Genomic DNA, 25,489 nt, shown 5'->3' on the forward strand with positions numbered 1-25,489 from the left:
GTCGGTGCCTAAATTACATCACATAAATACAAGCGAGAACCAGACATCCGAAGATCATACCCAAGGACGGAGTCGCAGTGACACATTAAACCAAAAGTAATACCCAAAAACACAGCATGAGAAAAAAAAAGTTAGAAAAAAGAAAAGGAAAGAAAAAATAAAGGAGGGGATATCGCAATCGAACAAAACCTTCCCATATCCCTTGTTGAGTCCATTTTACTGCCCAACACCTATATCATCATCATTGTTTTGTAAGTAAAAGAAAGAAAAAATTATACCTTGGTTTGCCCCCTATATGCTTCTTTTAATGTACGTTCCCCTTCTAAAATTGCATTCTTCATCAAGTAGACATGATTCATCATCTCACTCAAGCCAGAGTGCCCGCCCTCTTTATTGGATACCAGCCTTTTGCGGCTGACTTAGGCTTCGGGTTGCCCCATTGATTCTGTGACAAGGCTGATGCGGCTGCGTGCACCGAGAGAAGCGCCACCGGCTTCGCTTGATGGGGTGTAATGGCGTCTGCCCTTGTCATCGCGAGAGATGAGTACTTGGGCGGGACAGACGACAATCTTGTCTTCGCCGATGCCGCCGTCGTCTCCTCGTTTGACAACAAGAGGGAATAGAACTATCCGAACAACAGATCCCTGAGATTCGAGCTCCTCGTTGGTCATGTTGGTGCTGCCGCTTCGCTCATTCATCATGGCTGCATCAAAGGACACAGTGGCTGCCAATTCACCATCTGCGTCATATTCGGGCTGCAGGGGTGGAAGCATCATGTATTCTGCTCGCTGAGTGCGCATTTCAATGGACAGGTCCACCGCTTCGTGCATGACTCTGCGAAGCTGTGATTGGATTTGGCCTTCCAGGTTGGACGGCGGGGGGAGTATTTTGCAGAGAGTCTGGTAGATGGCCTGCACAACGGCTTCGGTATCGAGGTCCCGCTGGTCCTTGAAGCTGGCTCTCTTGGAAAGGAGGGTCAACGTGACTGCTCGCCACTGGCGAACGGCCTGTGCAGGACCGACTTCTGTCAGCAGCTTCTCCAGAGACTTGAGTTTTTGGCGCTGCTCTCGATCCATGCCAAACAGGTACCTCGTGAAGACAAACTCCCAAATCATGTTCATCGACATGGCCATGAAGATGTCCCGACGCCTGACGCGGTCCCGAAGATAGGTGTCGACATCGGTTCCATCCAAGACGGCATTGTCCAGGCGGTCAATCGTCTTCTCGTCGTTGATCTCGCTGGTGAGGCGGCAGGCGCGCATGTCCGAAAACTTGGAGAAGCGCAACACCCACTGCTGGACGTGCGAGCAGAGCTGCTGGCACCGGTGGTCGAAGTAGTCCTCGTCCTTGATGTTGAGGAACCCAGCATCGCCAGCCTTGGACTCGAGGATCTTGCGCTGCATCTGGCGGATTTGGTCCTTGGCCTCTTCGAGCTTGGCGCGCAAGTCGGCGATTTCAGCGTCCCTGTCCCGCAGCGACTGGGTAAATGTAGTGTGGGCGCCACGAGCCTCGTCCAGCTCGCGGGTCATGTCGGCATAGCGGCCACTGTCCTTGCTGGCCAGCTCTGCATTGGCGCTTGTGAGGCCCTCGTTGACCTCGGTCAGACGGGCGACCTCGTTTTGCAAAAAGTGCAGTGATTGTTTGAGAGATTCGATTTCAGAGTCGCGCTCGGAGAGGACGCTGGCGGCTTTCTGACTGAGATTCTGTTCGGCATGCGTGCGGGCCTCGGTTAGCATGCGGTTCTCGGCCATGAGCTGTTCGACCCTGGACTCGAGCTCGAGGACCTGCATGCTTTGGCGGCGGCGCATGCTGTGAGGGCGGGTGGGCGACCGCGGCGAGCCAATGCGGCCCTCGCCGTAGCCGTCGTAGACGTCGGCCATGTCCCTTTCCTCGCCCTTGGAGCGGACACGGCTCTCGTTGGCGACAGGCGGCGGCAGCACCTGGGAGTCAGTGGCAGTCGCAATCGCGGGTGCCGACGTAGGCGTTGATGAAGTGGAACTGGAGTTGCGTCGTTGACGAAGAGCTCGCAGGTCGCCGCTCATGCGCTTGTCAACACGCCGAAGTGGGGGGGTTGGGGTGGATCGTCTCAGCCCTTGGAGGCCGTGCAGACCTTGCAGACCTTGCAGACCAGTGATGCCTGGGCTTTCAGGCCGCAACCTGAGCGGCTCAGGCGTGCGCCGCCGGGAGAGGCTGGAGTTGGACACGGACCGACGCGCGACTGGCTCGGCCCGTGAAGACAGATCCTGCCCATCCGGGCCCATTGTTGACGTTGCTGTTGCCGTCGCTGCAGCTGCAGCCTTTAATGATGGCAATGAGCCCGATGCGTAGATGTAGGGGTTGTCGCTGACGCTTCGCTGTCCCGCCGTAGCCTTTTCTGTCGCTGCTTTGGCTGTAAGTCCGGTTCCAGCTCCTGTTGCTGCTGCTGCTACTCCAGCCGCGACGCCGCCCATCGAGGCTGCCTCGCCGTAGTCTTTTGTCTTGGTCGTCGTAGCGCTCCTCTTCGCCTTCTTGTCCTTCTTCTCTGGCTCTGGCGGAGCAACTGCCGCCTCTGGTTCTGCCAAGACAGGGGTGGCAGAGGGCGAGTGTCGTAATCTCTTCTTCGTAGACACATCAGGCGTCTGCGTCTGCGTCTGCGTCTGCATCTGCATCTTGCCATCACTGTAGTCGTCTGTGTGGACTCCGCTGTCCCGTTGCTGGTCGTCTGTAGAAGTGATGCTGCGCCGCCGCCGTGGAGTTGGCGACTCGGGGGCAAAGCCGCTATCGCGGTTCATCTCCGGTGTTGGCCAGTTGTACTGGGCTGCGATTGCCTCTGCCTCGGGGACTTCTTGAACGGAAGGCAGGCCTCTTGACGGAGAACGCCTGAAGTCAGACTCTGAACCCATACTTTGTAACGTTGGCTCGGGGTCGGATCTCTCTTTAAGCAATCCACCGACTGGTTCGCCAACTCCGGCAGATCGGCGCAACAGACCTGCAGGTTCCTTTGACATCGTAAGAGCGGCGGCCTCTCCACGTCCCAGAATAGGGCTCTCTGCAAAATCGTCACTGAGCGGCACTCCATGCTGTGGTGTCTCCGTCCATCCTCCATCCGACTCTGTAAAGCTCCCGCTCATTGTCCCAGGCAGAACATGCTTCAGTTCTCTGGTATTGGCAACTTCTAGCATCCCCACGCCCTTGGCCACTTCTTTGTCCTTATTCCCTTCCTCCTCCTCGTCTGCCGCTCCGCCCCAGAAATTCTCGTGGAGTTCCGCATCCTTTCCATCATCCAGCGCCTTCTTATCCGCTCCCTCCCACAAGGCAGGGTCATCAAACATGTCATCGTCCTGTGGCTGTCTCTTGTCCACAATCTTCTTCTGCTTCCCCTTTGTCTTCTTCTTGCCACCTCCAAACTTCTCAGCCAGTAAAGCTACACCCCCAGCGATTGCGCCCGCCGTTGCTAGTGCGTCAGTCGTGGATAGACCTGGTTGACTCTTGGCTTTGTTATCCTTGACTTGGTCGCCAAGATTTTCAGCGTGGCGGTCGCTACTTGCTGGCCCAGTAGCATCTCTGCTCGAAACATCATCTGCACACGCAATATTCTTGCCCGTTGCCGTTTCTTCAAATGATTGAAGAGCTTTTTTCTCAACAACAGACCCAGCAGGGGCTTCTGCAGCAGCCTTCTTGCCTTTCTTCTTCTTGGATTTGGGCACAGAAAAGTCATCTGGCCATTCATCATCGGCAGCCTCTTCCGGTTGTGCCTCGGCTGCAGTAAACGATAGGTCCTTCTCTTCCACAACAGGATCGTTTAGAGGAGCATCCAGCACAACTTGGCTTGACTTGCGCTTCTTCTCTTTCTTGGACTTCTTTTTGACCGGCACTGCCCAGGTTTCATTCGGTTCGGCCTCTGTTGTGACTGTTGCCAGTTTTTCGGCCGCGTTTTCGGCGACAACCTCAGGTCTAGTGCCAAAATCTTGGCCCTCGGCAGAAGCTCCAAGGATAGTGCCAAAACCTCTTGTCTTGGATACACCGTGTTCCCGGTTTTGATCCGCGTTCTCCGCCGAGGTCGTATCTATCTCCATAGCATGGAGGCCACGATCCTCAAGTGTTCCAGCCCCTACCACTGATGTTGTATTTGGGAGTTCGTCAAAGGTAGACAACGTCATAGAACTGTCTTCCACAGCATCCGGGAGTTTTATCGCAGCAGGCTTCTCTGTGGTAGGCTTGGGTTCTTGTTCGGGTGCCAATTGTTCGTCCCTAGGAAGTTGGACAGGGGTTTCATCAAGCGGCATTATTGGTGTTATCGTGCCACTACCGGCCTCACTCTTCTTTCCTATCTTGTCCTTCTTTGCAACAGCGGAACCCCAGCCCTCAGCGTCATTATCATCCGTGGGATGAGGCAGCTCTTCAGGCTCAAAAGTCTTGGTGGGTTCTACAGGCTCGGGAATATTCGAAACACTGTCAACTCCAAGGGCTCGACCATGAGGCTCCATCGCCTCATTTGTGGTTGACAGGGCCTCTGACTGTAGGTCAGGTAAGACGATGCTGGACTCATTGACTGGAGTCGCCGTGGCGCTGCTTGACTTGTCTTTTTTGCCTTGCTTACTCTTCTTCTTGGAAAGCACCGCCCATTCATCATCCACTCCAACGGCAGCCGTAATCTCTCCTTCTTTAGCTGCTAATTCAGCTTTCATTAGCTCAGTAGGCGCAAATTCGGTGATGGGGTCTATAGTCTCCGGAGCTCCCTCGTCTCCTGCTGGCTCAGCAGGGGTCATCGTCCCACTGCTTGTCTTGCTCTTCTTCCCCTTCTTCCCCTTCTTCTTCGGCCGTATGGCCCATTCGTCACCAGCGTCTTCAGGGACAGGAGGGTTTGTCTCTTTTGATAAATCGTTGTCTTCTACCGGGTCAGGTGAAGCCGCAGGGTCCGTAGAGGCTTGCAGAATTGTCGGTGTTGGTTCACGTATTGTGTCCTCCGGGGTCAATGCAGGTTCTGCAGGGGTCAATGTTCCGCTGCCCGATTTACTCTTTTTGCCCTTCTTGGCCTTTTTCTTTGAAGGAATCGCCCACTCGTCTCCTGCATCGAGGATTTCATGAACAGGGGCCTCCTCTACAGCAGGCTCCCCGGCTTTCGGGGTGGCCTCCGGACCTGTCTCGGCCGTTGGTGTTGGCTCGAGGGTCGACAAATCGTCAGAAGATGGTTCCTTAGACTTGCTTTTCTCACTCTTATTGGCCTCCTTCGACGCGGTAAAGCTGACGTCGTCAGCTTCCTGTAGAGTTCCGATAACGGATTTTTGTTCTGCGGGGGTACTGGCTGCTTCGTCTTCCATCTCATCGGCCCATGACCTGCTTCCTTCAAACTGGGCTGGTTCCTCTGCAACAAGTGGATCATGTTCCTCCCCAAGGGTCGCTGTTGTTGCAGTGAGACCGGCGGCAGCCAATGCAGTAGCAGCTAACGTGGCAGCTGCAACTTTCTTCTGGTCCTCTTTGGACTTATTGATCGGCAACCGCTCTTCGGGCTCAGCAGTAATATCTTCTGCAATGATTGGGCTTTCAACAGGTTCGTTTAAAGAAGCAGCCACCGGGTCCGCCGGTTCCGCTGGCGTATTGTCGCCTCCAGAGGTTGCCTCCTGTGGTTCATCCTCTGGCTGGTCGGCAAGGCTCACCTGCTGCTTCTTCTTCTTCCTCTTGTCTTTCTTGGATAGCTTCCTCTGTGGACTGCTTTGCCAAGAATCGTCTGCTGCGTTGCTCTTCCCCTGATCTAGATCAATGACATGCTCAGCAGGTGATGTCGATGAAATCGGAGGTAAATCAGCCATGGCCTGGGTATCATAAACATCAACATGGTGAGTAGGAAATTCCGCTGCTTCGGCTTGCTCTGCGGCACTGGAGACTAAGTCTGCTTCTCGGTCGGTTGTACTGCAATCAACCATCTCATCGGGGGTGATAGGTTGAACCGGTTCGAAGGAAGCCGCACCACCCTCAGGGACAGACTTGTCCTCGGTAGGTAGGCTAGACGAGCCAGCAGTTGGCTCATCCCAGGGCATCGAGTCTACTTGGCTCTTGCGGTTTTTCTTACCCTTTTTCGCCTTCTTGCCGGTGATTGGCATTGACCATTCGTCATCAGCCGGCTCATCCACGGCCACTGGCACGTCGGGATCGCCGCTTGGCTGAGCAGATGCATCTTGGACAATCATGTAATCTTCTGAGGTTATCGCAGCAGAACTCTCTGCAACGTCCAGGTTGGGTTGTGGGGGCTGACTATCGGGCGGCATGGACATGTCCTTGGGCTCCTGGGGCTCCTGGGTTTCCGCCTGCACGTCTGCAGTTGCTTGGTGGGACTCGAATGTGACATCACGAGGTGCTGCATCACTCACTTCAGTGACGCCAATATTCTGCGCTGTGGTTGCCGGCTCCAGGGGGTCAACTTTTTCGGCCTCTGGTCGTGCATCAGCGTCGTAGGGATTGTCGGCGTCCTGAATCGGAGTATTTTGTGGTGGCAAGTCATCGTACTGAGAGCCCTGCTTGGCCTTCTTGTTCTTCTTCTTCTCTTTCTTTGACACCGTATCAGTCCACGAATCGTCGCCGCCAACTTCTTCCACCTTTTTTGTCTCAGGCTCCTCGGAGACAGGCGTCTCTTCAGTAGCCCTTGAGCTCACATCAGCCTCCACTTCCAACGCCTTCGCCTTCTTCTTCTTTTTCTTGTCCTTCTTCCCAATCAACCGTTCATCATTATCTTTGGCCTCACCAACCTCCTTCTCATCCTTAACCACTTCCTCGTCGTTGGCTGCCCCCGAGTCACGAGGTGTCCCGGGCCCGAAGGTCGAGTCCGTAGTCCCGAAATCATTTGCTACTTCAGAACTTTCCTTTGACAGGTTTTCCTGCATTGGCTCCGGGATAAGATCCGTTGCGGGAGTGGGCTCGGTTTGCTGTGTTAGTTCAGATTCTCCATTCTTAGCCTTCTTTTTCTTCTTGTCCTTTTTAGATTGCTTTGAACTAAACCCAGCCCACATGTCCTCAGGAATGGCCTCCGTTTCCTTGGTCTGATCCACGGGGACCGTTTCCATGGGCGTCTGAGCCGCAGATGCGAGCCCGTCCGAAGTTTCTGCAGAGTAAGCCACGTCAGTCAAAGCTTCGGCATCTATCGCTTGTGATTCTGCGACAAATTCCGGCTCAGGACCCTGAACACTCTCCTCCAAGCCCGCCTGCTTCTTCCTCTTTTTCTTATCCTTCTTTGCAAGTTTCACAGGTACAAGATCATCCACGTTCTTCATAGAAGAGGTTTCGACAGTAGGTCCCGTGGTTTGAACCATGTCCTTGAAGGCTTCAGGAAGCATTGTATTATCCACAGACATCATGTCAATCGGCTTGGTTTCTGCTGGAGGCTGTTCATCGGTGTTGACCATGTCAACAACATCCTTTTCTTCAGCTTGTCCTTCAGGCTCAAAAGTAGGTGTTTCCAGCGTGGCCGCATGATTGTCAGCTATTGCTTGCTTCATACTTTGGGTCGTAGCCTCAGGTGCAGTACTAGGCTCTACTTCGGTAAGTTCAGGAGAAAGAGAGTTCTTCTTTTTCTTATTCTTCTTTCCCTTCTTGGGGACTTCAAATTCAGCCTCAGGATCAGCCACAGGAGCAGGCTCATCCACCACAATCTCTGGAGTAGTTTCAGTCTCGGTTGAAGGCTCGGTGAGGGCCGAATCCTCCTCCATCGGCTCCCCCACCATGCTCGAGCGCTTCTTCTTTTTCTTGTTCTTCTTGCCAGCGGGCTGTGACAACTCTTCCTCGATCGTCTGTGGAGTCGAGGCAGCCGTCTGTAACTCTGGCTCTGGCTCTGGCTCTGCAGTAGACTTTGTCTCCTCGATAGAGGCAGGTTCTTCGGTGAATGGGAACGGCTCCGCCATGTTGACCGGGATTTCAGATGAAGAGTCCGTTTCTGGAACTGAAGAGGATTTGCTGTCCTTCTTCTTCTTCTTCTTTGACTTCTTGCCAGTGACGGTGGTGCTCTGCTTATCCTCGACCTGTTCACCTGTAGGTATCTCGGCAGGCTTGTCTTCTGAAAGGTCACGAGAAACTTCCGTGGCAACCTCCGCAACCGACTCCTCTTTGGGCTTATCAAGGGGCTCCATCTCAGCAGACGTGGATACACGGTCAGGGGTGATCTCCTCAGTTTGCTTCTCTTCCAGAAGATCCCAAGCACTAGCCTGACTACTCTTCTTCTTATTTTTCTTGCCTTTCTTTTTAGAAGACACAGTCTCAGCCCGAGAGTCTTCAGTATCCTCCAATGTCTTTTCCGAGATGACACTTTTCTCTGTCTGTGTTGGCTCAACACTCATGGCGCCGTCTTGCGTTGACTCTAGAGGAACTTCATCCTGCGAGAAGAGTGGTTCAGAAACGTGAGTGTCCAAAGACCGAGATTGCTCTTCCGGTTGCTGTTGCACTTCCCAAGCTTTGTTGGTTGCCAGTTTCTCTAGGATCGTAGCGTCTTCTGAGGCTTTGGCAGCTGGAGAAGCCTCCATAGTTTGTGACACAGGATCTGGCAATGATTCCTCCAACTGAATCGACTTTTTCTTGTTCTTCTTATTCTTCTTACCCTTCGTCACAGGTGCAAAATCGTCTTCGGTAGCTTCAGTGATTGGCTGCGAATCCGTACTTGCCTCCATCACTGGAACCTCCGTGTCAACGGGAAGATCGGTCTCGAGTTTCGCAGATTCGAACTGGTCCTCCGATACTGTAAGAACTTCTGATGCATTTTCCACTGATACAGAGTCACCAAGCTGAAAGCCTTTCTTCTTCTTCTTTTTGCTCTTTGAGCTGACTGGCGCAAACTCGGATTCTGCGGCCGCAATTGGTTCTTTGGAGAGCAACACTGACTCGTCAATAGAGGATGGTCCAGTCGTGATAGTCTGATCAGACAGAATAGCTGCAGCTGTCTGACTATCGGCAGTAGCTGTGGGCTCGGCAGGCCCTTCGCTCGTAGCAGATTGCTCTGGAACAAGCTCTTCAGTGAGAGCAAGCTCAGCTGGCGGAGGCTGATCCTCCGAGGTTGCACAAGTGTCAAGCTCTTTGCCCGCCTGCGCCGACTTTTCAGGTTCTGTGCCCTTGCTCTTCTTTTTCTTTTTCTTGTTCTTCGACACCGGTGCAAACTCATCTTCCCCGGCTTCGGCAGATACAGCAAGTTCCTGGGCAGTTGAGGCAGTCTGCTCATCAACGGGAAGCTCTACTACGGGCAGCTCCTCCATGATGGGAAGTGTCTCGGGCTCCGTAGCCTCGGGTAAACTGTCGACAAATTGCTTGCCCTTCTTCTTTTTCTTTTTGCTTTTCAGTACAGGCGCAATTTCTGGTTCGTTGGCTTCCACATGTTCGACAGCCTCTTGTGAGGCCGCTGTAGAGTCTTCGATAGCACCAGCGTCTGTCATACTTAGCTGATCATCATCTATTGTTTCCACTGGCGCTTGCTCTCCTGAGGTCAAAGGAGGGCCCAAGTTCCTCTCCACGGCTAAGAGCTCTTCATCCTTCGTCGTCTTGCTCTCAGGTGAGACGAAGTCAAATCCAGGCTGGGCAGTTCCAATAACTTGATCAAGAGTAGAAAGATCTTCAGCAGTGGTAATTTCTCCGCCAGATGTAGCAACTTGCTCCATGGCAGACCCCGTGATGCGTTCCGTCCTGAGTTCCTCGATTTGTTCTCGATCGCGAGGTGTCTCAATCTCTGGCTCCTTTTCCGTTAGCACAGGCACGTCCATCTGAAGATTCTTCTCGTCCTTTTCGGAGATCGAATAAGATGTTATCTCTTCAGGGTGAGCAGCAGTGGACTGCTCACCAGGTGGGATCGCAGTGCCGTGAAATTCCTTGGCTTCAACGGTTTTAAGAGACTCTGTAATCTCAGCGGTTGTTTCGACAGGAGTAGACATGTTCAAGTCCAGAGGTTCTGTGGTAGTAGCCTCGGTTTCCTGCTGCTTTCTAGGTTCAGCAGCAAGAGCATCGACTATAGGCTCAAGAGTAGCATCTGCGCCAAGATCCGGGGTAGCTTCGGCCGTTGGTTCAGTGTCCTGGGAAGAGATATCCTTTGACTTCTTTTTCTTCTTCTTACCCTTCTTGCTTGAGGCTTCCCAGGAGTCTGCCGCTGCGGTAGGCTCAATAGCAACAGCGTCCTGAGAGGGTTCCAGGACAATTTCAGGGGCGAGATCTTGTTCAAGGTTCTCGCCAGCCTCATGGATAGTTGTGTCAACGGTTGACGAAAGTGCTTCATCCTTTGCGTCATTAGTAACGATAGGAGCTGGATCACTAAAATCTTGCTCTGTTTTATCAACCTCAATATCAGCAGTAGTAGCAAAATCCTTTGCTGCATCGGTATGAGAAATGTCAGCCGCCGCATCCGGGACGACATTGTCAGCCATTGGCTCCGCAATTGTCTCTGCGAGCTCGTCTTCCATGGAAAGAGACTTTTCCTTCTCCTGTGGGAGAACAGGCTCGGCAGCCTCTTCGATCTTGGTTGGCTCATCTGTCAACAAAGGAGCGACAACTGCAGCAGTGGCAGCGCCTGCAACAAGATCCTTCTTGAGAGACAGTTCTTTGCTCTTGCGAGCCTTTTTGGCTTTCTTCCTTTCTTTGGCAGACATGTTTTTCCACTCATCCGGCTCGGCATCAACGACAGGGACCGGTGGCATAGGCCCGACTGCAGGCTCGGCAGTGGGCATCGACATCTCGGTGGCGACTGGTTCATGAGGCTGTGCGTTATCGAACCAGTCACGAGCCTCTTCAAAAGTGTCCGAGTGTGTTCCTTCCAAGGCGTCGGAGAAGTGTTCATCAGCTGAAGTCATGTCTTCAGCGACATCGGGCAGCGAGGTCTCTGCCATAGGATGCTTGGTTGGAGTAGACTCGGGCTGGCTGCGCATGCTGTCTTCACTCTTGACAGTCTTGTTAGACTTTGTAGAAGAAGGCGCCGAGTTGAGCAAGTACGAGCTTCTGTCTTTGGACATTGAGTCAACAGGGGCGGGATCATCTTCACCAACAACCACCTCTCCAGTAAGCTGTTGGTCGGCCGATACAAGGGGTAGCTCGGGTCTGGCAATGGCCTTAGGGGTAGTTTCCTGTGAGCCAGCCATGTCTTCAATGGGGGCAGAGGAGGCCAGATCTGTATCAATTCGAAGTCCTGATGCGGCCAAGTTTTCCAGAGGGATGCCCCCGCTGACTACATCTTCGTTTGTATATAGGTCCGCATGCCCAGGAGCAGGGGATTCTCTCGAAGGAGGCTCGCTTGGCTCGCTGGGGGGGAGCGCAGGTAGGTCCATTTGTGGAATATGATCCAGGGAGCCATGTCGAGAATGTTCAAGAAGATAGAGAGGCTTGATTTCCCTGCTGCTATCCCAAGAAATGCGAGCCGATCGACGCGATGACTCGGGGGTCGTCACTGGCGAGTCGTTTGGTGGTGGTGATCGATGGGCAATGGGTGAGCTGGGGGGGGCACCGTGTCTCTGGCCAAGACGGAGAGAGATGGGGATAGCGGTGCTGCTCGGAGACTTGGCGGGTGTATCCTGGGTGCTTCTGCGGCGGCGGTGCGTCAACAAGTCTAGCTTCAAAGCGCGTTCCTCAGTAGGCGTGTCTGGACGGCTGTCTGGTAGGGTAGGCAGATCTTCAGGGAGAGACTTGGGACTGCCTGGTTCGCTTGGGGGCAAGGGGAGCAAGTCGCCATACTGAGGGTCAATGGCGGGTTTGATTGCTCGAGGAACAATCTCGGGATCGAAGTCTTCCGACTCTTTCGATTTTTGGTACTCGTCAATGTCGACGGCGTCGGAGTCCTTCTCAGAGGAGGCTTGGGCGGCTTTTGAACGAGAGACGCTGGCGGCAACAGCAGCAGCAGCAGTCGCTAAGCCGACACCCGCGCCAAGGGTGCCGGCATTATCTAAAAAAGACTCCCTATCCAATTTCTTGGAGTCGTCTTTGCCATCTTTCTTGAATATGCTGGCAAACAAACCGCTTGACCTCTTCTCGCTCTTGTCAGCCTCCTTATCCCTGCTGCGGCGAGGAGATCCTGACAGGGAAACAGTTGATCGAGCTGCATCTTCATCCTCGTAGAGAGATGATCGCTTGCCCTTGCGTGATGATCCGGGAGCAGACGCAACTGATTTAGCGTCGTCGTCGTCGTACAATGATGATCGCTTGCCTCGTCTCTCTTTGCGACGATCATCACCGCGAGACTCTGAGACTACGGAGCTAACGTCACGGTCATCCCAGGGGTCACGTTTCCGATCCGGCGGATCGTCTCGATAATCGTCAAAATCAGTTCCGCTTCGGCGCCTGGATTTGCTGCTGCTGTGCTTGCTGGAGCTTTCCCTCACGCCCACTTCGGACCCAGGGGCTGATCGAGAGCTGCGTTTGCTATGGGCTTCCCGTTCGCCAACTTCAGAACCAGGTGCCGATCGTGAGACGATCTCGGAGCCACCAGAGTCCCTCTTAGATTTGGACTTGGACTTCCTGGGAGCATCCCATTCATCATCCGGGTTTACAACGCGAATTGTTGATTTGCTATCAAATGAATCGGTGCGTGATACCCTTGTAGAGGTGTCATCTTCAAGATCGCGGCTCTTCCGGTCTTTTTTGGGCTTCTTCCTCTTGTCAGACTCTTCCCACACGGGGTTGGTGACCGCTTCTCGTGAGTTGTAGTCGTCGTCTTGATACAATTCCTTCTTATCCATAGACGCATCAGGAACCTTTTCTTCGACCCTGGCTTCCTCATCGCGCTTACGCTGCTCCTTATTGATTAATTGCCTCTCGGGGACATCTTCAAAGGCACCTGTCTCAAATACTTCGGCGGCTACAGGTTCAGCAATATCAACAGATTGTCTCTTGGCTTCCTTTTCGAGTCTCTTTTTCTCCTTCTTGCTGAGTTTATCGGAAGGCTGGGTCCACACATCAGACGTGCCCGTTGGGTCTTCCCTAGTCATATCAACAGGCTCGGAAAAAAATCCAGGGTCAGACACGCCCTTTTGCTTAGACGTCATGTCCGTAACAACATCAGCAAATGAGGAGCCGTTCCATCCATCCCCATTCGTGTCGCCGGTGTGGGGAGGAGAATCCCGACGACGGTACTCAGGATCGTCAATGACAATATTGGGGTCGAATCCGGTATCCTTGAGACCGGCGGCAAGGGTGGCCGCAAACTCGATATCATCTTCGAAGCCGCCAGGCATCTTCACGGAAGCTAGGCTGACAGGCTTCGGCCCAGGGATTGGGGGTTCTGATCTTGCATCGTCCATCAAGTCGTCGTCCACATTCCTCGTCGACCTGTCGCGATAGCCTAGGCCAACATCGGAGCTGGCCTTCTTGGAGCGCGATGCCTTGACTTTTGGTTCGTCGGCAGGCTCAGCACTACTGTCTGCAATGGCAGCAGCAATCATGCCCCATTGACTCGTCTGATTGAGGACAGGTCGTGACCTATCCCCAGACTCGGACTTATCCAGCGCTACATCGTCTTCGCTTCGCGGCCCCGGGCTCTCAACCTCAAAGCTCTTGGTCGAATTTTCACCCCAGGTAACAGACTTGGCAGAGGAGGAAACAGTGGAGGCTGCACCAGAAGCTCCGGTCTCACTCTTAGCACCGCCAAAATAGTCCTCAGTGGAGCCGTCATTCGATATGGACTTATTCTTCTTGGTCTTTTTCTTTTTCTTCTTGCCCTTGTCTTCATCAGTAGAAGTTGGTTTCTGACCAGCTTCGCTTGAGCCTCGCGATAGGCTGGGTGTAGGCTGACGACTGGGTACTGGGGTAGGATAGACGAGGTTCAGCATCGGCCGCTCGCGTTCACAAGAAGGGTCGCGGGATGAAAACGAATTGCTGTCCCGGTCCCTGGACTGGAATCTGTGGAGTTCCTTGGGGTAAATCTTGTTGTCGATTCGGACGTCGGCATCTGGACCCTCATATGGGCTCTTGACAGAAGTCTTGTTCTCTTCCATATCCGGTGGCGTGACAATTGTGTAGGGTTGTTTTTGGTCATCGTCATCGTATTTGCTAATGACAGACTTGTCAGAAGACACGCTGCGAGATTGTTGTTCCTCGGCGGCATTCCTTTCAGCAGTCATCTTCTCCCGGTAGTATCTATCCGCCTCCTCCTGGACAGGATCCTTGCTTGACTTTGAGTAATCGTGAGACCCGTCGTCCACATAACCATTTCGATGGTGGTCTGTTGACCGGTCCATTTCCATAGCTACAGCAGACGCTACGGCTGCTGCTGCAATGGGAGCAGTGGAGTGTTTGGCCTCGTCATAGATAGTCCTTGCTTCATGCTCTCGTTCCTCATAATCATGTCGTCGTGAATCCGTACCCTCGAGATAATCTCGAGCGCCCTTGTTGTATTCCTTCGCCATGCGCTCCATTTCAAATGAGTCCTTACGACTCAGCCTTGTGTCTGACTGCTCCAGGAGTGGCGGGTCGTCAAAGTTGGGCTCCCGATCCACCGTCACAACAGTGGGAGTCAATGGTCGCGTCGGGGCCATGGCGGCAGAGACCAGGGATGTTCCCAAGGCACCATCAGTAACCTGAAATTGGAAGGGGTCAATAGGCTGGCGGGTGGTTGTGTCTGCAGGGGGGGGGATATAGTCGTAGGCACCCGGCATTTGATCGCGAGTGTTCTTCTCATCCCGTCGCCGTTCATCCCGATCATCAATATTGCGACTGTCTCTTCGAGATGACTGCGATACCTCACTTTTGAAATCCCTGTCCCGATCGCCCTTTTCGCTGCGCTTGGACTTTCGGGACGACTCTGCCTCGGGATAGTGGTCTACCCTTGTCTCACGACGCTTTCGGGGCGTTGCGTCTTCTTCACGACGTGAATGACGCTTGTGATCCCGTTCATCAGAGTATTTAGAAGAGTATGAGTCTCCCTTTGATCTGTGATTGACCTCTAACTCTGCATCCCTGTCACGGCGCTTGGATCGGTCCCCCCTATCTCCCTCCCAGGGCTCAGCGACGCGGTTGAACTCTTGGACTTCTTGGGTATCATTATCTTTGCGCTCCTTTCTTCGCTCGTCTCGACGTGAGTCTCTCTTGGACTTTCGATCAGATGCAAGGGCAACTGCGGCTGCTGCTGCGGCAGCGATGCCTGTGAGTTTCGTGCCTGCGCCGACTCCAGTCTCGTCAGAACGTGTTCGCGAGTGCTTCTGGCTCTCTTCCTCCAGCTTCTCGGCTTGGTACACCTTGGATGATACCGGTGCTTTAGGGCTGGGTTGTTGAAGAGGAATTGGGGCAGGACGAGACCGAAAAGGAAGTTCCTGGCGAGATGACATGGTTGGGGCAACGTCGGCATCGAATTTTTCCGGGTCAGAAGTTGGCACGGGGTAAACATTCTTCATGGGACCCTTATAGATAGGCTCGGTTTCAGCGCGGCGCAACTTATTGAACTGTTGGTGATCAGCCGTGGGCTGACCCTCGCCGAACCCGCAAGGCGTGTTGATCATGCCCCTGAGGGAGTTGTAGGGCCCGAATAGTCGGGGATCCACGACGGAGCTCTTTCTAACATTGGTAGCTGGGAGGCTCTCTGCAGGTCTTGTCGAGGTTCCGGATCGGCCAGTCGTGGAAGCCACGCCTGCACCCAGAGCAGCGCCGGTTGCAACTCCCATGGCGGATGTCATGCCAGATCTCGTAGGCCTAAGGACATGAGAGACGACCGAGCCATATGCCAAAGCCGATTCGGCGTCGCTGAAACCACCCTCATCGTCAGGAGCGTCTTCCCAATCCGAATCGTCGCTGGAATCTGAGTAATCACCATGAGGTCTAGAGGTAGCAATACCACGAGTCTTTGCATCGCGTCTCTTCTTTCGAACCTCATTGACGGCGGCAGCTGCTGCCATGAGTCCGGTTGCCTTGACCTTGCCAGAGGCTCGCTGATCATGCTCCTTCTGCTTTTTCGCAAAGTCAGAGAGTTGACGGCCAAGCGCAAGAATTTCCTCGTCCGTCTTGTCCTTTTTGGGACCGCCTTGTCGGCTAGAACTACCTGCGGCAACGGAGATGGCAGCCCCAGCCCCAGCCCCAGCCCTATCATACTCGTTGGTGCTCCTCCCGTCTCTGTCTCTAGTTTGATGCGTCGAGTATCCGCCAGAGACTTTGCGCAGCTTGTTGAACTCGCGGCCCTTGGTCTTGGGAATATACCCCGTTCCATAGGCCAAATCGGAGTTGACTGATGAAGACGACGAGTTGCCAAAATAGAGCACACGGCGCTTCTTGGCTCGACCACTCCTCCGGCGACGTACCTGACGCTCGGAGGGAGCGCCGAAGAAGGTGCCAAAGATACCTCCGAAGCGGCTCTGGGTCGGGTAATGACGCGAGATGTCTATTAGAGACGACGCGGCAGAGCTTGAGGTAAATGACCCAGAGCTATCAGAAGCTGCTCTTTGTCTGTTTGCGTGCTGCCGTGCCCGTACGGGCTCCCGATATTGGTCCCGATCCCGGTCTCTATTTCCATCTCTTACTTCGTCCCTGATTCCGTATCGGTTTCCATCTCTCACTTCATCTCTACTTCCATATCGGTTTCCATCTCTTATTTCGTCCCTGCTTCCGTATCGGTTTCCGTCTCTCACTTCATCTGTACTTCCATATCGGTTTCCATCTCTGATTTCGTCTCTGCCCCCATATATGTTTCCATCTCTGTTTCTGCCTGCGTCGGAAGGTCCCGTACCACGCGCTCTCGTCGGCGCGGTCGCACTGGGTGTAGGATATTGTGAAGGGTAGTTGGGGTACGCTGAAGATGAAGGCATGCTCGAATTCATAGGTTGAGGGGGGACGAAGGCCAGACTCTCGTGAGGATCTCGCCTGTGATCCCGCCTCCGCCTCCGAGAGCTCTCGGGGCTCTGGCGGCGGGAATCTCGCATCATGGCTGCCGCTCTATCGGCCTGAGAGGGCGGTGATGCATCTGCCTTTTGCCGTTGCTCTGCGTAATGCGTGGTGTACAGTAAACGTCTAGGTATGTACTATGGTGTTGCAAACGAAGCAATGGGTAGACACTTGAAAGTGATGAAGAGGGAAAAATTGGCGTGCAACCCCAGCAGCTGGCTGGTCGAACAGCAATGTTATGATTTTGGGCTGAAGCTCAGGCCTTGGTTGGCCATAGACCCGGTCATGGCCCTGGTCCGTCTCCAGAAGCACAGAATGGCGGTGGCTGGGCCAACCTGCAACTTGAACTTGGGTTGAACCTTGGAGCTTGGGTTTGGAGCACAGGAAATGGGGCCACCCGAGCCGGCGCTAACTGTCAATGGACAGATTAGTGGGGCTCGTTGACGACGGTTCAGCTGTCCTTGATGAAGAGGCGGATGGGAAAACGTCAGCCTCTTGATGGTTGCTATCATGGCCACGCAGTAGGTGCAGAGCGCAGCGAGTGAGGCGTTGGGCAATAACTATCGCGAGCTGTTGGAGAGTCATGAGATGCTCCCGGCCATATAATGGAGTCCTGTGGACTCCCGACTGGAATGCTCCGGACGGCCCCTCTTCTGCCATCTCCAATGCTTCCCCATTCTTGCAATTCTCATCCTGCACCCAGACCAGAGTCATTACTATTACCCCATTGACTCTGTTTGACTGCTCCTCGTGTTCCTTCTCCATGTGGCTCTTTGTACATGACGGGCACTAGTATCAGAGTTTGACGCCTCCTCCACCCCGAACCACGACCCGAACCACAAAGAGGGCCGTACCCGTTTCCCACCAGACCGCTCAATCGGCTGCCTCCCAAGACTCTGTTTCGAAAACGTGATACTACTACTACAAGCCGACCCACCCAATCGCCTTTACTGTTTGGCTGCGTTTTAACCACCCGAAAGTGCTCGCAGATGCCCAACGAAAATTTATGTAGTATTCTGCCGCACCGTTGACCTTCAAGGTGTGTCGGCAGGCCCCCCACCATTATGCATGCCAGCGTGGCACCTCACATGCTCCTGCACGTGTTGCGCCACTGGTCAATGCTAGTCTGGGATGATGTTTGTCCCAGTATTGCCTACCCTAGGGTAAAGCCGTGTCATTTTCTTCACCCACTGAGTGAGTGAAGGTTGTATGTGGTCTCTTGGCCTTTTGGGCAACCATAAGGCGACGATCTCGATTCATACACGCAGTGTGCCTAGCAAGTCCCGATGGATTACGGAGTACCAGCCATGGACGGACAAAATCGAATAGAGTGATGTCCCACTGTGGCGTGTAAGGAGTTGTCTGGCGTTCGCTGATTGCATTACTATATTCGCTCGGAATAAAATAAAATAAAAATATGTCTTCAAAGTTTACACATCCAACGGTAAGAACATTGCTCATCGGCTTGATAGGCGAACATACTACGCCATTCCGACTCTAGACCATGAAGTCTGCATGTACGTCGGGAATATCCCACAGCTGGCAGGGCAGATGGAGTTGGACCAAATGTTTCATAATACTTCATCATGCTATTGGAATATAACCAGGCATCCAACGTGGAAAAGTGCATCTAAACGCTTCCAAAAAGAATAAAAATAAAATAAAATTAAAGTGCTTCCTCACATTCCCAACACGCGTCAAAACCCGGGCAAAACCCTCGCCCTGACGGGCAAACCCCCCTTTGGCCGTGCAGTAACGCCGTACCGTACAACCAACTTTTCCTTGTCCCTCATCTCGTCATTGACCAAGTCAAACTCAAACCTTCCCACCCACGCGGCCAAAAGACATGCAAACTCGGATTTTGCAAAACTCGCCCCGATACAACTCCTGGGCCCGTGCAAAAACGTCAAAAACGCATACACACTGCTCGCACCGCCGCTGCTCGCGCTCTTGGTGTCCATCGCATCGCTGGCCAGCCATCTCTCGGGTTTAAACTCCAACGCATCACCGCCCCAGAGATTCTGATCAACATTCGTGGCCCAGGGCGACAGCAAGACGACCGAACCCTTGGGGATGGGGTATCCCTGGACGGTAGTGTCCTCGACGGCCTCGCGGGAGGTCCGCGGCACAGGGGAGAAGAAGCGCAGGACCTCGTTGCACACGGCGTTCAAGTAGGGCATTTTGTCAATGTCGACCGAGGTGATGTCCGCGTCTGCGTCCAGCCGGGGCAGCCGCTCGCGGACTTCGTCGCGCAGACGGGTCTGGACATCCGGGTAGCACGACAAGATGTACGTTGCCCACGTCAATGCCGAGGCGGTGGTGTCGTGGCCCGCGGCGAGGAAGGTCATGAGTTGGTCGACTAGGTTCTCGTCGCTAAAGAGGCCACTCTCCAATGCAACGGACAGGATGTCGACATCTGTGCGTTCCTTGTTGGCCATTCTGCGCTTCTTGTCCCGGATGAGATCTTTGCAGACGTTGCGGATGGTTCGGTTGGCATTGTGGATGACGTTGTTGCTCCTCAGTGGTATGCGGTTGGCCAGCCACGCTGGCAGGAGAATCAGGAGGATCCCAAGCAGACCGGCCTGGCCCTGCGTGCCCGTGAGGGACTTGTACGTTGTTGCGAGGGGATTCGTCGGGTCCTGGATAGATCCAAAGTCGACACCCATGCCAGCAAGACCGATAATGTCCAAGGTGCAGCGGTTTGCCCAGTCTAGCGCATCCAACGTGGCAATGCCATCGCTATTGGCTGTGGCAGACATTGCCTGCACGACTTCACGGGCTTTTCGCCAAAATACGGGGTATAAGTCTTTTATGTGACGAAAGGCAAATGCCGGCATGAGGTTGCGCCTTTGCACTTTGTGCACATCGCCCTCAGTGAGGAGGATGCCATAGCCTAGAACGGGCGACAGCAGTCTTCTCACGATGTCAGGTCGTTTAAACTGGTAACTCTTGGTGACAAGCACTTCTGCCAATCCCTTGTTGGACGAAACGATAACCCGCTCATCGTTGAACCACCAGAAATACCGAAGCAGTCCTTCATGCGGAATCGTATTGATCCTATCAGCAGCGACATCAGCGTCCGTCAATCTTGGCGACTCAAAAAAAAAAGAAAAAAGAAAAAAGAAAAAAACCCGCAACCTAAAGGAAGCTACTCAGGGAGAATTGCTCTTTCCTTTTGTCATCATCACGATCATCATCATCAGCATCTTCTCCCTCTCTGTCTCTCTCTCTCTCTCTCTTCTTTGCAACAACACAAACAGACAAACAAACAAAAGAAATAAAGAAACAGACTTACCATTCCCTTGTCGGTTCATCTACCCCGGTTGCAAACCTCTGTCCATGTCCAAACAACCAGTGCCCTCCCTTGACTGTGGGCAAATGTCTCAGCGGCGACAGGTAATGCGGATATATCAACACGGCCCATGCGCAATACAATGCGGCACCGCCCAGCCAAAAACCAACAAAAGCCCCGGCAAGAACGAGCCTCGAGCGCAAGCCCTGCGCAAGCACCAACACCGCGCAGCCTAGCAGGGAGAAGCCCGTGATTTCGTAGCCCCAGAAGCGCATCACCGCGTGTGACGACGTAAAAAAATTACAGAGTCCGTTGGGTATGAATATACGGAGTAAGCGCCGTCGAAGACACTGGTGCGGAGTACGTTGAATTGGTTTTATTCGCTGCCATGCGCAGAGTCCTGCAAGCGCCCCGGAACCCGACGACCGGTGATCTCAACAAATGTCTCAGCAGGCGAGTATGCAAGGCAGCGCAGCCGAAATCTCGCAAGCTCACTGAAGGGTGAAGCGACTTGGTAAGGCCGCGACCACAAGTTGGATCAAATAAAGCTGCCAAACAACAACCAAGAAAACTTTCGTCGGCTCCTTTTGGTCTATAACCGGCGACTGAGGGGATCATGCAACGCGGCGCGGTACATGGCTATTTATTCCCTTCTTTTGCACAAAACCAAAAGTCCGTACGGAGCTCGCGAGCAAGGGCAACTCATGCGTGGCCAAGGCCAAAGCCAAAGCCAATGCCGGCGGCCGGCCCTCTCCCTTGTTCCTGCCCACCTGGCAATCTAACAGGTACGGGGTACGGAGTTGTGAGGCGCTACTAACTGTTAGCCGACCAGGTACTCCGTAATTAGCCGCCGGGGATTACCACCTTCTCCACTCCACGAACGTGGCTGTATATAAGATGATACAGAGTACAAAACAAAAAAAACAGGAGTTGAGACAGCCACACGGACGAGGGAGTCAAAATCCGGCCGACCAGTTGGGATCATTCCGAAGATCTTTCCATATGTAGAGCCTGGCATAATTTCTCCTGTAGCATGTAGCGTGGGGTCGGGTTTGGCCCAAAGTAAAGTTCCGTGTCCGGGCTGACCGGGCCGGGGCTGGCGTCTTCCGCCTCCGAGGTGCACGAGCGCTTCATGCGACTCAGTGCCACAACCCGCACTGTACATATGTATGTACTAATTGCCCACATATTAACTCCGTAATTAAGTACTTTATCAAGTAAAACACCTGCACATGGTACTCAAGTATGCCCTGGTGTCTAGCCAGAACCCTGTGCAAAAATGCTCCCACTCTACATGTCACCACTCCGTATCAAGTACTAAGAGCCAATGATACCCCCGCCATCCTTCAACCATGGCCCCGCCCGCACTCTTCACGCTAACGACGTAAACGTACCCCGATTCGAACCCCTCATTCGAGATCGACTCCTTTTCTCCGCCCGGCTTGGCATCATCACACAAGTCAGCGGGATAGTCTCGTCGTCACGCCCTTCAGCTCATACCTGTCAACAGGGGGTAAACAATGTTGGGTTCAGTCATCATATTATTCTTCGCTGCTAGCTTCACCCACTCTGCAATCATCCGCTGTCTCCGCTTCTCACTGTCTACTATGGAATTACACCTGACAATCTATGACAAAGTGCCAACCGACTGACCCATACCCATGGTGATCGTAGTACCAAAATATTAAATGCCAAACGCCGAATTATGTCCCTGTGTTCTTGAGTTCGTGAGTCCGCAATAAGCTCCCCTTTCCCTATAAAAACACCAAGATCCTGTCAAAGCAGTGACTCAACCCGACTGGAATCAAAACACACCTGCAATGCGACGAGTTGGATCATGATATATAAAAAAACAAACGAAACAAGTAAACGAAAAGGAAAAAAAAAAAACAAAAGTTGTCGGGGTAAAACACATAGAGAAGGAATGATGCCGAAAATGTTATATGTACCAATCCCGCTGTTTTCTTTCATATCCTTCTTCACCTGCGTTCACCTACTGGCCTTGTCTTACAACACACCTCATCTTGATGCCAGTAGGATGTAAAATGACATCTCATTCCTTGATAGCACCTCTTTGTTCACCACGGCCGATTTCTGGAGGGTCGAAGCGGGGACAACTCTGCCTCGGCGGACAATGTGTTTGCCACAGGCGCAGTGCTAGACTGAGTTGCTATTGGTGTTGTTGATGCTGCTGCTGCATCGCCGGGCAGGCCAGTACCAGCACGCCGTTGATTTATTGGTCTTTGCAGCGGGTTAAGAATCGTTGGTGGTGGGATCGATGACCCATTTGCAATCACTGTCCCCGGGGGGTCAATCATTCGAGGTCTCGTCGGTCTTGCGGCGGGAGTCTCAGCAGCAGTTCCCCGCCTCGCACTGGCGGCTGAAGTATGCTGATGTTCTGCCCAGCTAGTTCTAGATGGAAGCTGACCTTGAAATGACCCAGAAGGCACGAAAGTACCTGGCGTCGAAATAGCAACCCAATTGTTCTCACCGGAATTTGAATGGCTACCTGGTAGCTGTAATGACGGCTCAGAAGGCAGGTCGTCAGGTGATACGTAAGGCTGTGACATTCGCAAGTCCTCCATGTGGCTTTCACCCGTCACTCCCGAACTACTGCGACGTTGTCGGGTTCGGCGATGGTCGTGCCCAGAGGCGTCGTCTGGAGGCGACCGTCTTTCTGCTGTACGTTGCGGGCGAATCAGCAGTTCCTGAAGCTCTGAATCCCCAGCTGGCCTGCTCACAACTCTGGCAATCATCTCTTCAGAAATGCTAAACCCAAAAAAGTTAGTAAGTAGACGGCTTCCTCTATCACTTTGGATGTGTACAGAACTGACCCAGTAGGGAGGGGCAATCCTCGAAGCCTCATCATCTGCATAAACGTTCTTGCAGTTCCAAATGAATGCTTCGGCTCGGACTGCAGCTTGCTCCGGCAATACGGGCAACTATCTGAGTCCTCAAGCCATTTCTTAATACAGTGGTCTCCGAAGATGTGTTTGCATTGGGGCAGTCTGAGAGGGGCTTCATTGACGCCCTCGGGACTGGCCACCCCGTAATCGTTATAACATATGACACATGCTAACAGCACCGACATCAATTAGTCATTACCTCTTTTGTATCCAGAACTTGCCATATGACAACTCACTTCTTTCAGATTCCGGAAGTGCAGAAGCCTCGACGCTTTCCAAAGATTGTAAAGCGGCTTTGGATGCAACCAATTTACTTTGTACTGTACCGCGATACATTTGCATTTGCCGCATCAGGACATCCTCCATTGGCATTTGCGAAGCGGTTATCCCGTGGCTCCCCCGACGACTCGATCTTGAAGCTGTGTTGTCGCCTTGCATCTGCGGAGTTTGGGCGTCATCTTGCGAACGTATATGGTCAGAGTTGGACTGTCTGGAGGCCATAGACCGTCGGGCTCGAGAATGCGCTTGTCGGCGACGGTCAGACGCCGGGTTCAAAGTGTTGCTATTGTCACGATAGCCGAGAACGGCGGTGGCTGTGCACTATTAGTTAGAGACCTGTAGAACAAGAATGGAATTTTACGTAGAATCCGTAAATCAAATAGGAAAGGATGATGGAGGGTAATGAGCGGACTGCAAATACTGGGGAAGGTTGTCTCACAAGTCTGTGATCGGTGCGATCTGTAGGAAGTCGGCGATGACGTTTGCCCTGGGCGGCGGGGAGAAATTGGGGATAATGGGAAATGAGAAATTGCCGTCGATGGACCAACTGGATGACCAGAAGTATTTGGCAATCCTTCCGAGGACGAAATTTGGGGGAAAGACACGGAATGCGTCCCCGAGGTCGCACCGGGGGGTGCCCAATCCATCGTAATAGGTGGCCGCAGTCCCAAATCTCTTGCATTTGCATTCATGTTCTCAAATGTGCTCGGGACAGAGCTCATGCTTGCCCCTGAGCTATTCATGGGCATCGGCTGCATTGTTGAACTCCAATAAACTGCCGCTGCAGGCAACCCAGTGTAAGACTCTGGAGCTTGAATGCCACGCACACTGCGGTCTGGAGGAGGCAACGTGCCATGCTGGCCGGAATGCATCGGATGCGTAGGACCTAGGGCGCCCGCTGCAGGTCTTTGGAAAGCTTGCTGCTGCGCAAAGTAGAAAGAGCCGAAGGGTAACGGTTGAGACGGCCATGGCGATATAGATGGGCCGTGAGAATGAGCCATCCAGGAGTTCGATGCCGTCTGCAACAAGTCTCTGGAAGATTCAAGCCTCTGGGCATTGTTTGGGAGGAGATTCATCTGATCCATTTTGAACCTGTTTATTGTCGCGGGCCCTCCCCAATCCCAGCGACGTGGCTCTATTCCAGCTTGTTGCCAAACCAGAGGAATGGCGACCCGAGACAACGTGGGAGGCTCGACAGCGGCCGGGCACAAGGCACTCCTAGGAATAGTTCGGCTTGCAGGCGGGAGAGAGATCTAGTGATACGGTCTAGATGTATTCGTAGACGAGGTTCTGTGTTGATTCGTTTGTGATGCTTTTAGGTATGGTGTTGTCTACTACCTTGTAACACTCTTTCGTGTGTTTTTAAAGGTTGACCTGCGAGCTCGAAAGCGCCGCGGGCATTGAGACCAAACAAACAACACACAGACGAACGGTCCAAGTAATGATAATAATAATTGTAATAGGGTGGCGGGCCGAATCGAGGGAAATGGATAGTCGGCGTCGGCTCAGGCGTCGTGGAGGTAAATACTGTATATGCCAATAGATCACGGAGAGCTGAGTAGACCGGGGTTCGTAAACAATGAGAGGACGAGGCAAGTATGAGCAAACTCGGCCAAAGCAGAAAGCTAAAGAAGACGTCTGGAGAGCGATCAAGGTTAATGCCCGGGACAAGATGAAGTGTCGGACGGCAGGTACGAGCTGGTGGTGATTTGTCCCTCTTTCTTTCTTCTTTGAAAGGTCTTGGATTTTGGTTGAGGAAGGAAGCTATAAATGGCTGAAATCAGAAATCAAAATCCCACCCGATCTGCTTAGAAGTGAATCAGAAATGACAACAGTACAGAGCCGCCCTCTCAGCCGTGATTAACAAGAGGTAGGACGGGAGAGTGTCCGTCCGATGTTTATTATCAACCTGTGCACAGGGCGGTTCTCGACACAGCTGGGTCAGGTGCTTGTTACGAATGTAGATGTTCGGCTCCTACGCCCTCGGAACCTGTGAATAGACAAGAGCTTGATATTTGGCTGGTGCAGAGCAACACATCATCAGCGTCGTCGTCTTTCTCATCGGCCCGAGCTCAACATCCAAAGACCGAAATACCCTGGTGAAAATGACGATGTACCCAAGGACAAGACCACAGGCGTGGAGCGATGGCAGCGACAGGAGACCAGCGAGTACGAGAGGCTTCTTATTCTTCCCAATGCAACAGAGACAAACGGCGAGCACGGA

General features: G+C 53.1%; 3 protein-coding genes across 3 annotated transcripts; all 3 read right to left on the minus strand.

Moving 5' to 3' along the window:
* Positions 1-419: 419 nt before the first annotated feature.
* Positions 420-16,826, minus strand: MAA_11245 (C6 zinc finger protein; the record flags this gene model as incomplete). Its single annotated transcript, XM_011413225.1, has 1 exon — positions 420-16,826. One exon carries the CDS (start codon positions 16,824-16,826, stop codon positions 420-422), a length of 16,407 nt encoding a protein of 5,468 aa, XP_011411527.1.
* A 1,659-nt stretch (positions 16,827-18,485) lies between these two features.
* Positions 18,486-20,355, minus strand: MAA_11246 (Fungal specific transcription factor; the record flags this gene model as incomplete). The annotated part of the gene is made up of 2 exons (XM_011413226.1): positions 18,486-19,845; positions 20,084-20,355. 2 exons carry the CDS (start codon positions 20,353-20,355, stop codon positions 18,486-18,488), a joined length of 1,632 nt encoding a protein of 543 aa, XP_011411528.1.
* A 1,803-nt stretch (positions 20,356-22,158) lies between these two features.
* Positions 22,159-24,350, minus strand: MAA_03914 (zinc finger protein atl6; the record flags this gene model as incomplete). Its single annotated transcript, XM_007821912.2, has 4 exons — positions 22,159-22,849; positions 22,915-23,155; positions 23,223-23,579; positions 23,705-24,350. 4 exons carry the CDS (start codon positions 24,348-24,350, stop codon positions 22,159-22,161), a joined length of 1,935 nt encoding a protein of 644 aa, XP_007820103.2.
* Positions 24,351-25,489: the final 1,139 nt, after the last annotated feature.

Source organism: Metarhizium robertsii (genome assembly GCF_000187425.2).
Source record: "Metarhizium robertsii ARSEF 23 chromosome Unknown MAA_Scf_5, whole genome shotgun sequence".
Classification (NCBI taxonomy): Eukaryota; Fungi; Ascomycota; class Sordariomycetes; order Hypocreales; family Clavicipitaceae; genus Metarhizium; species Metarhizium robertsii.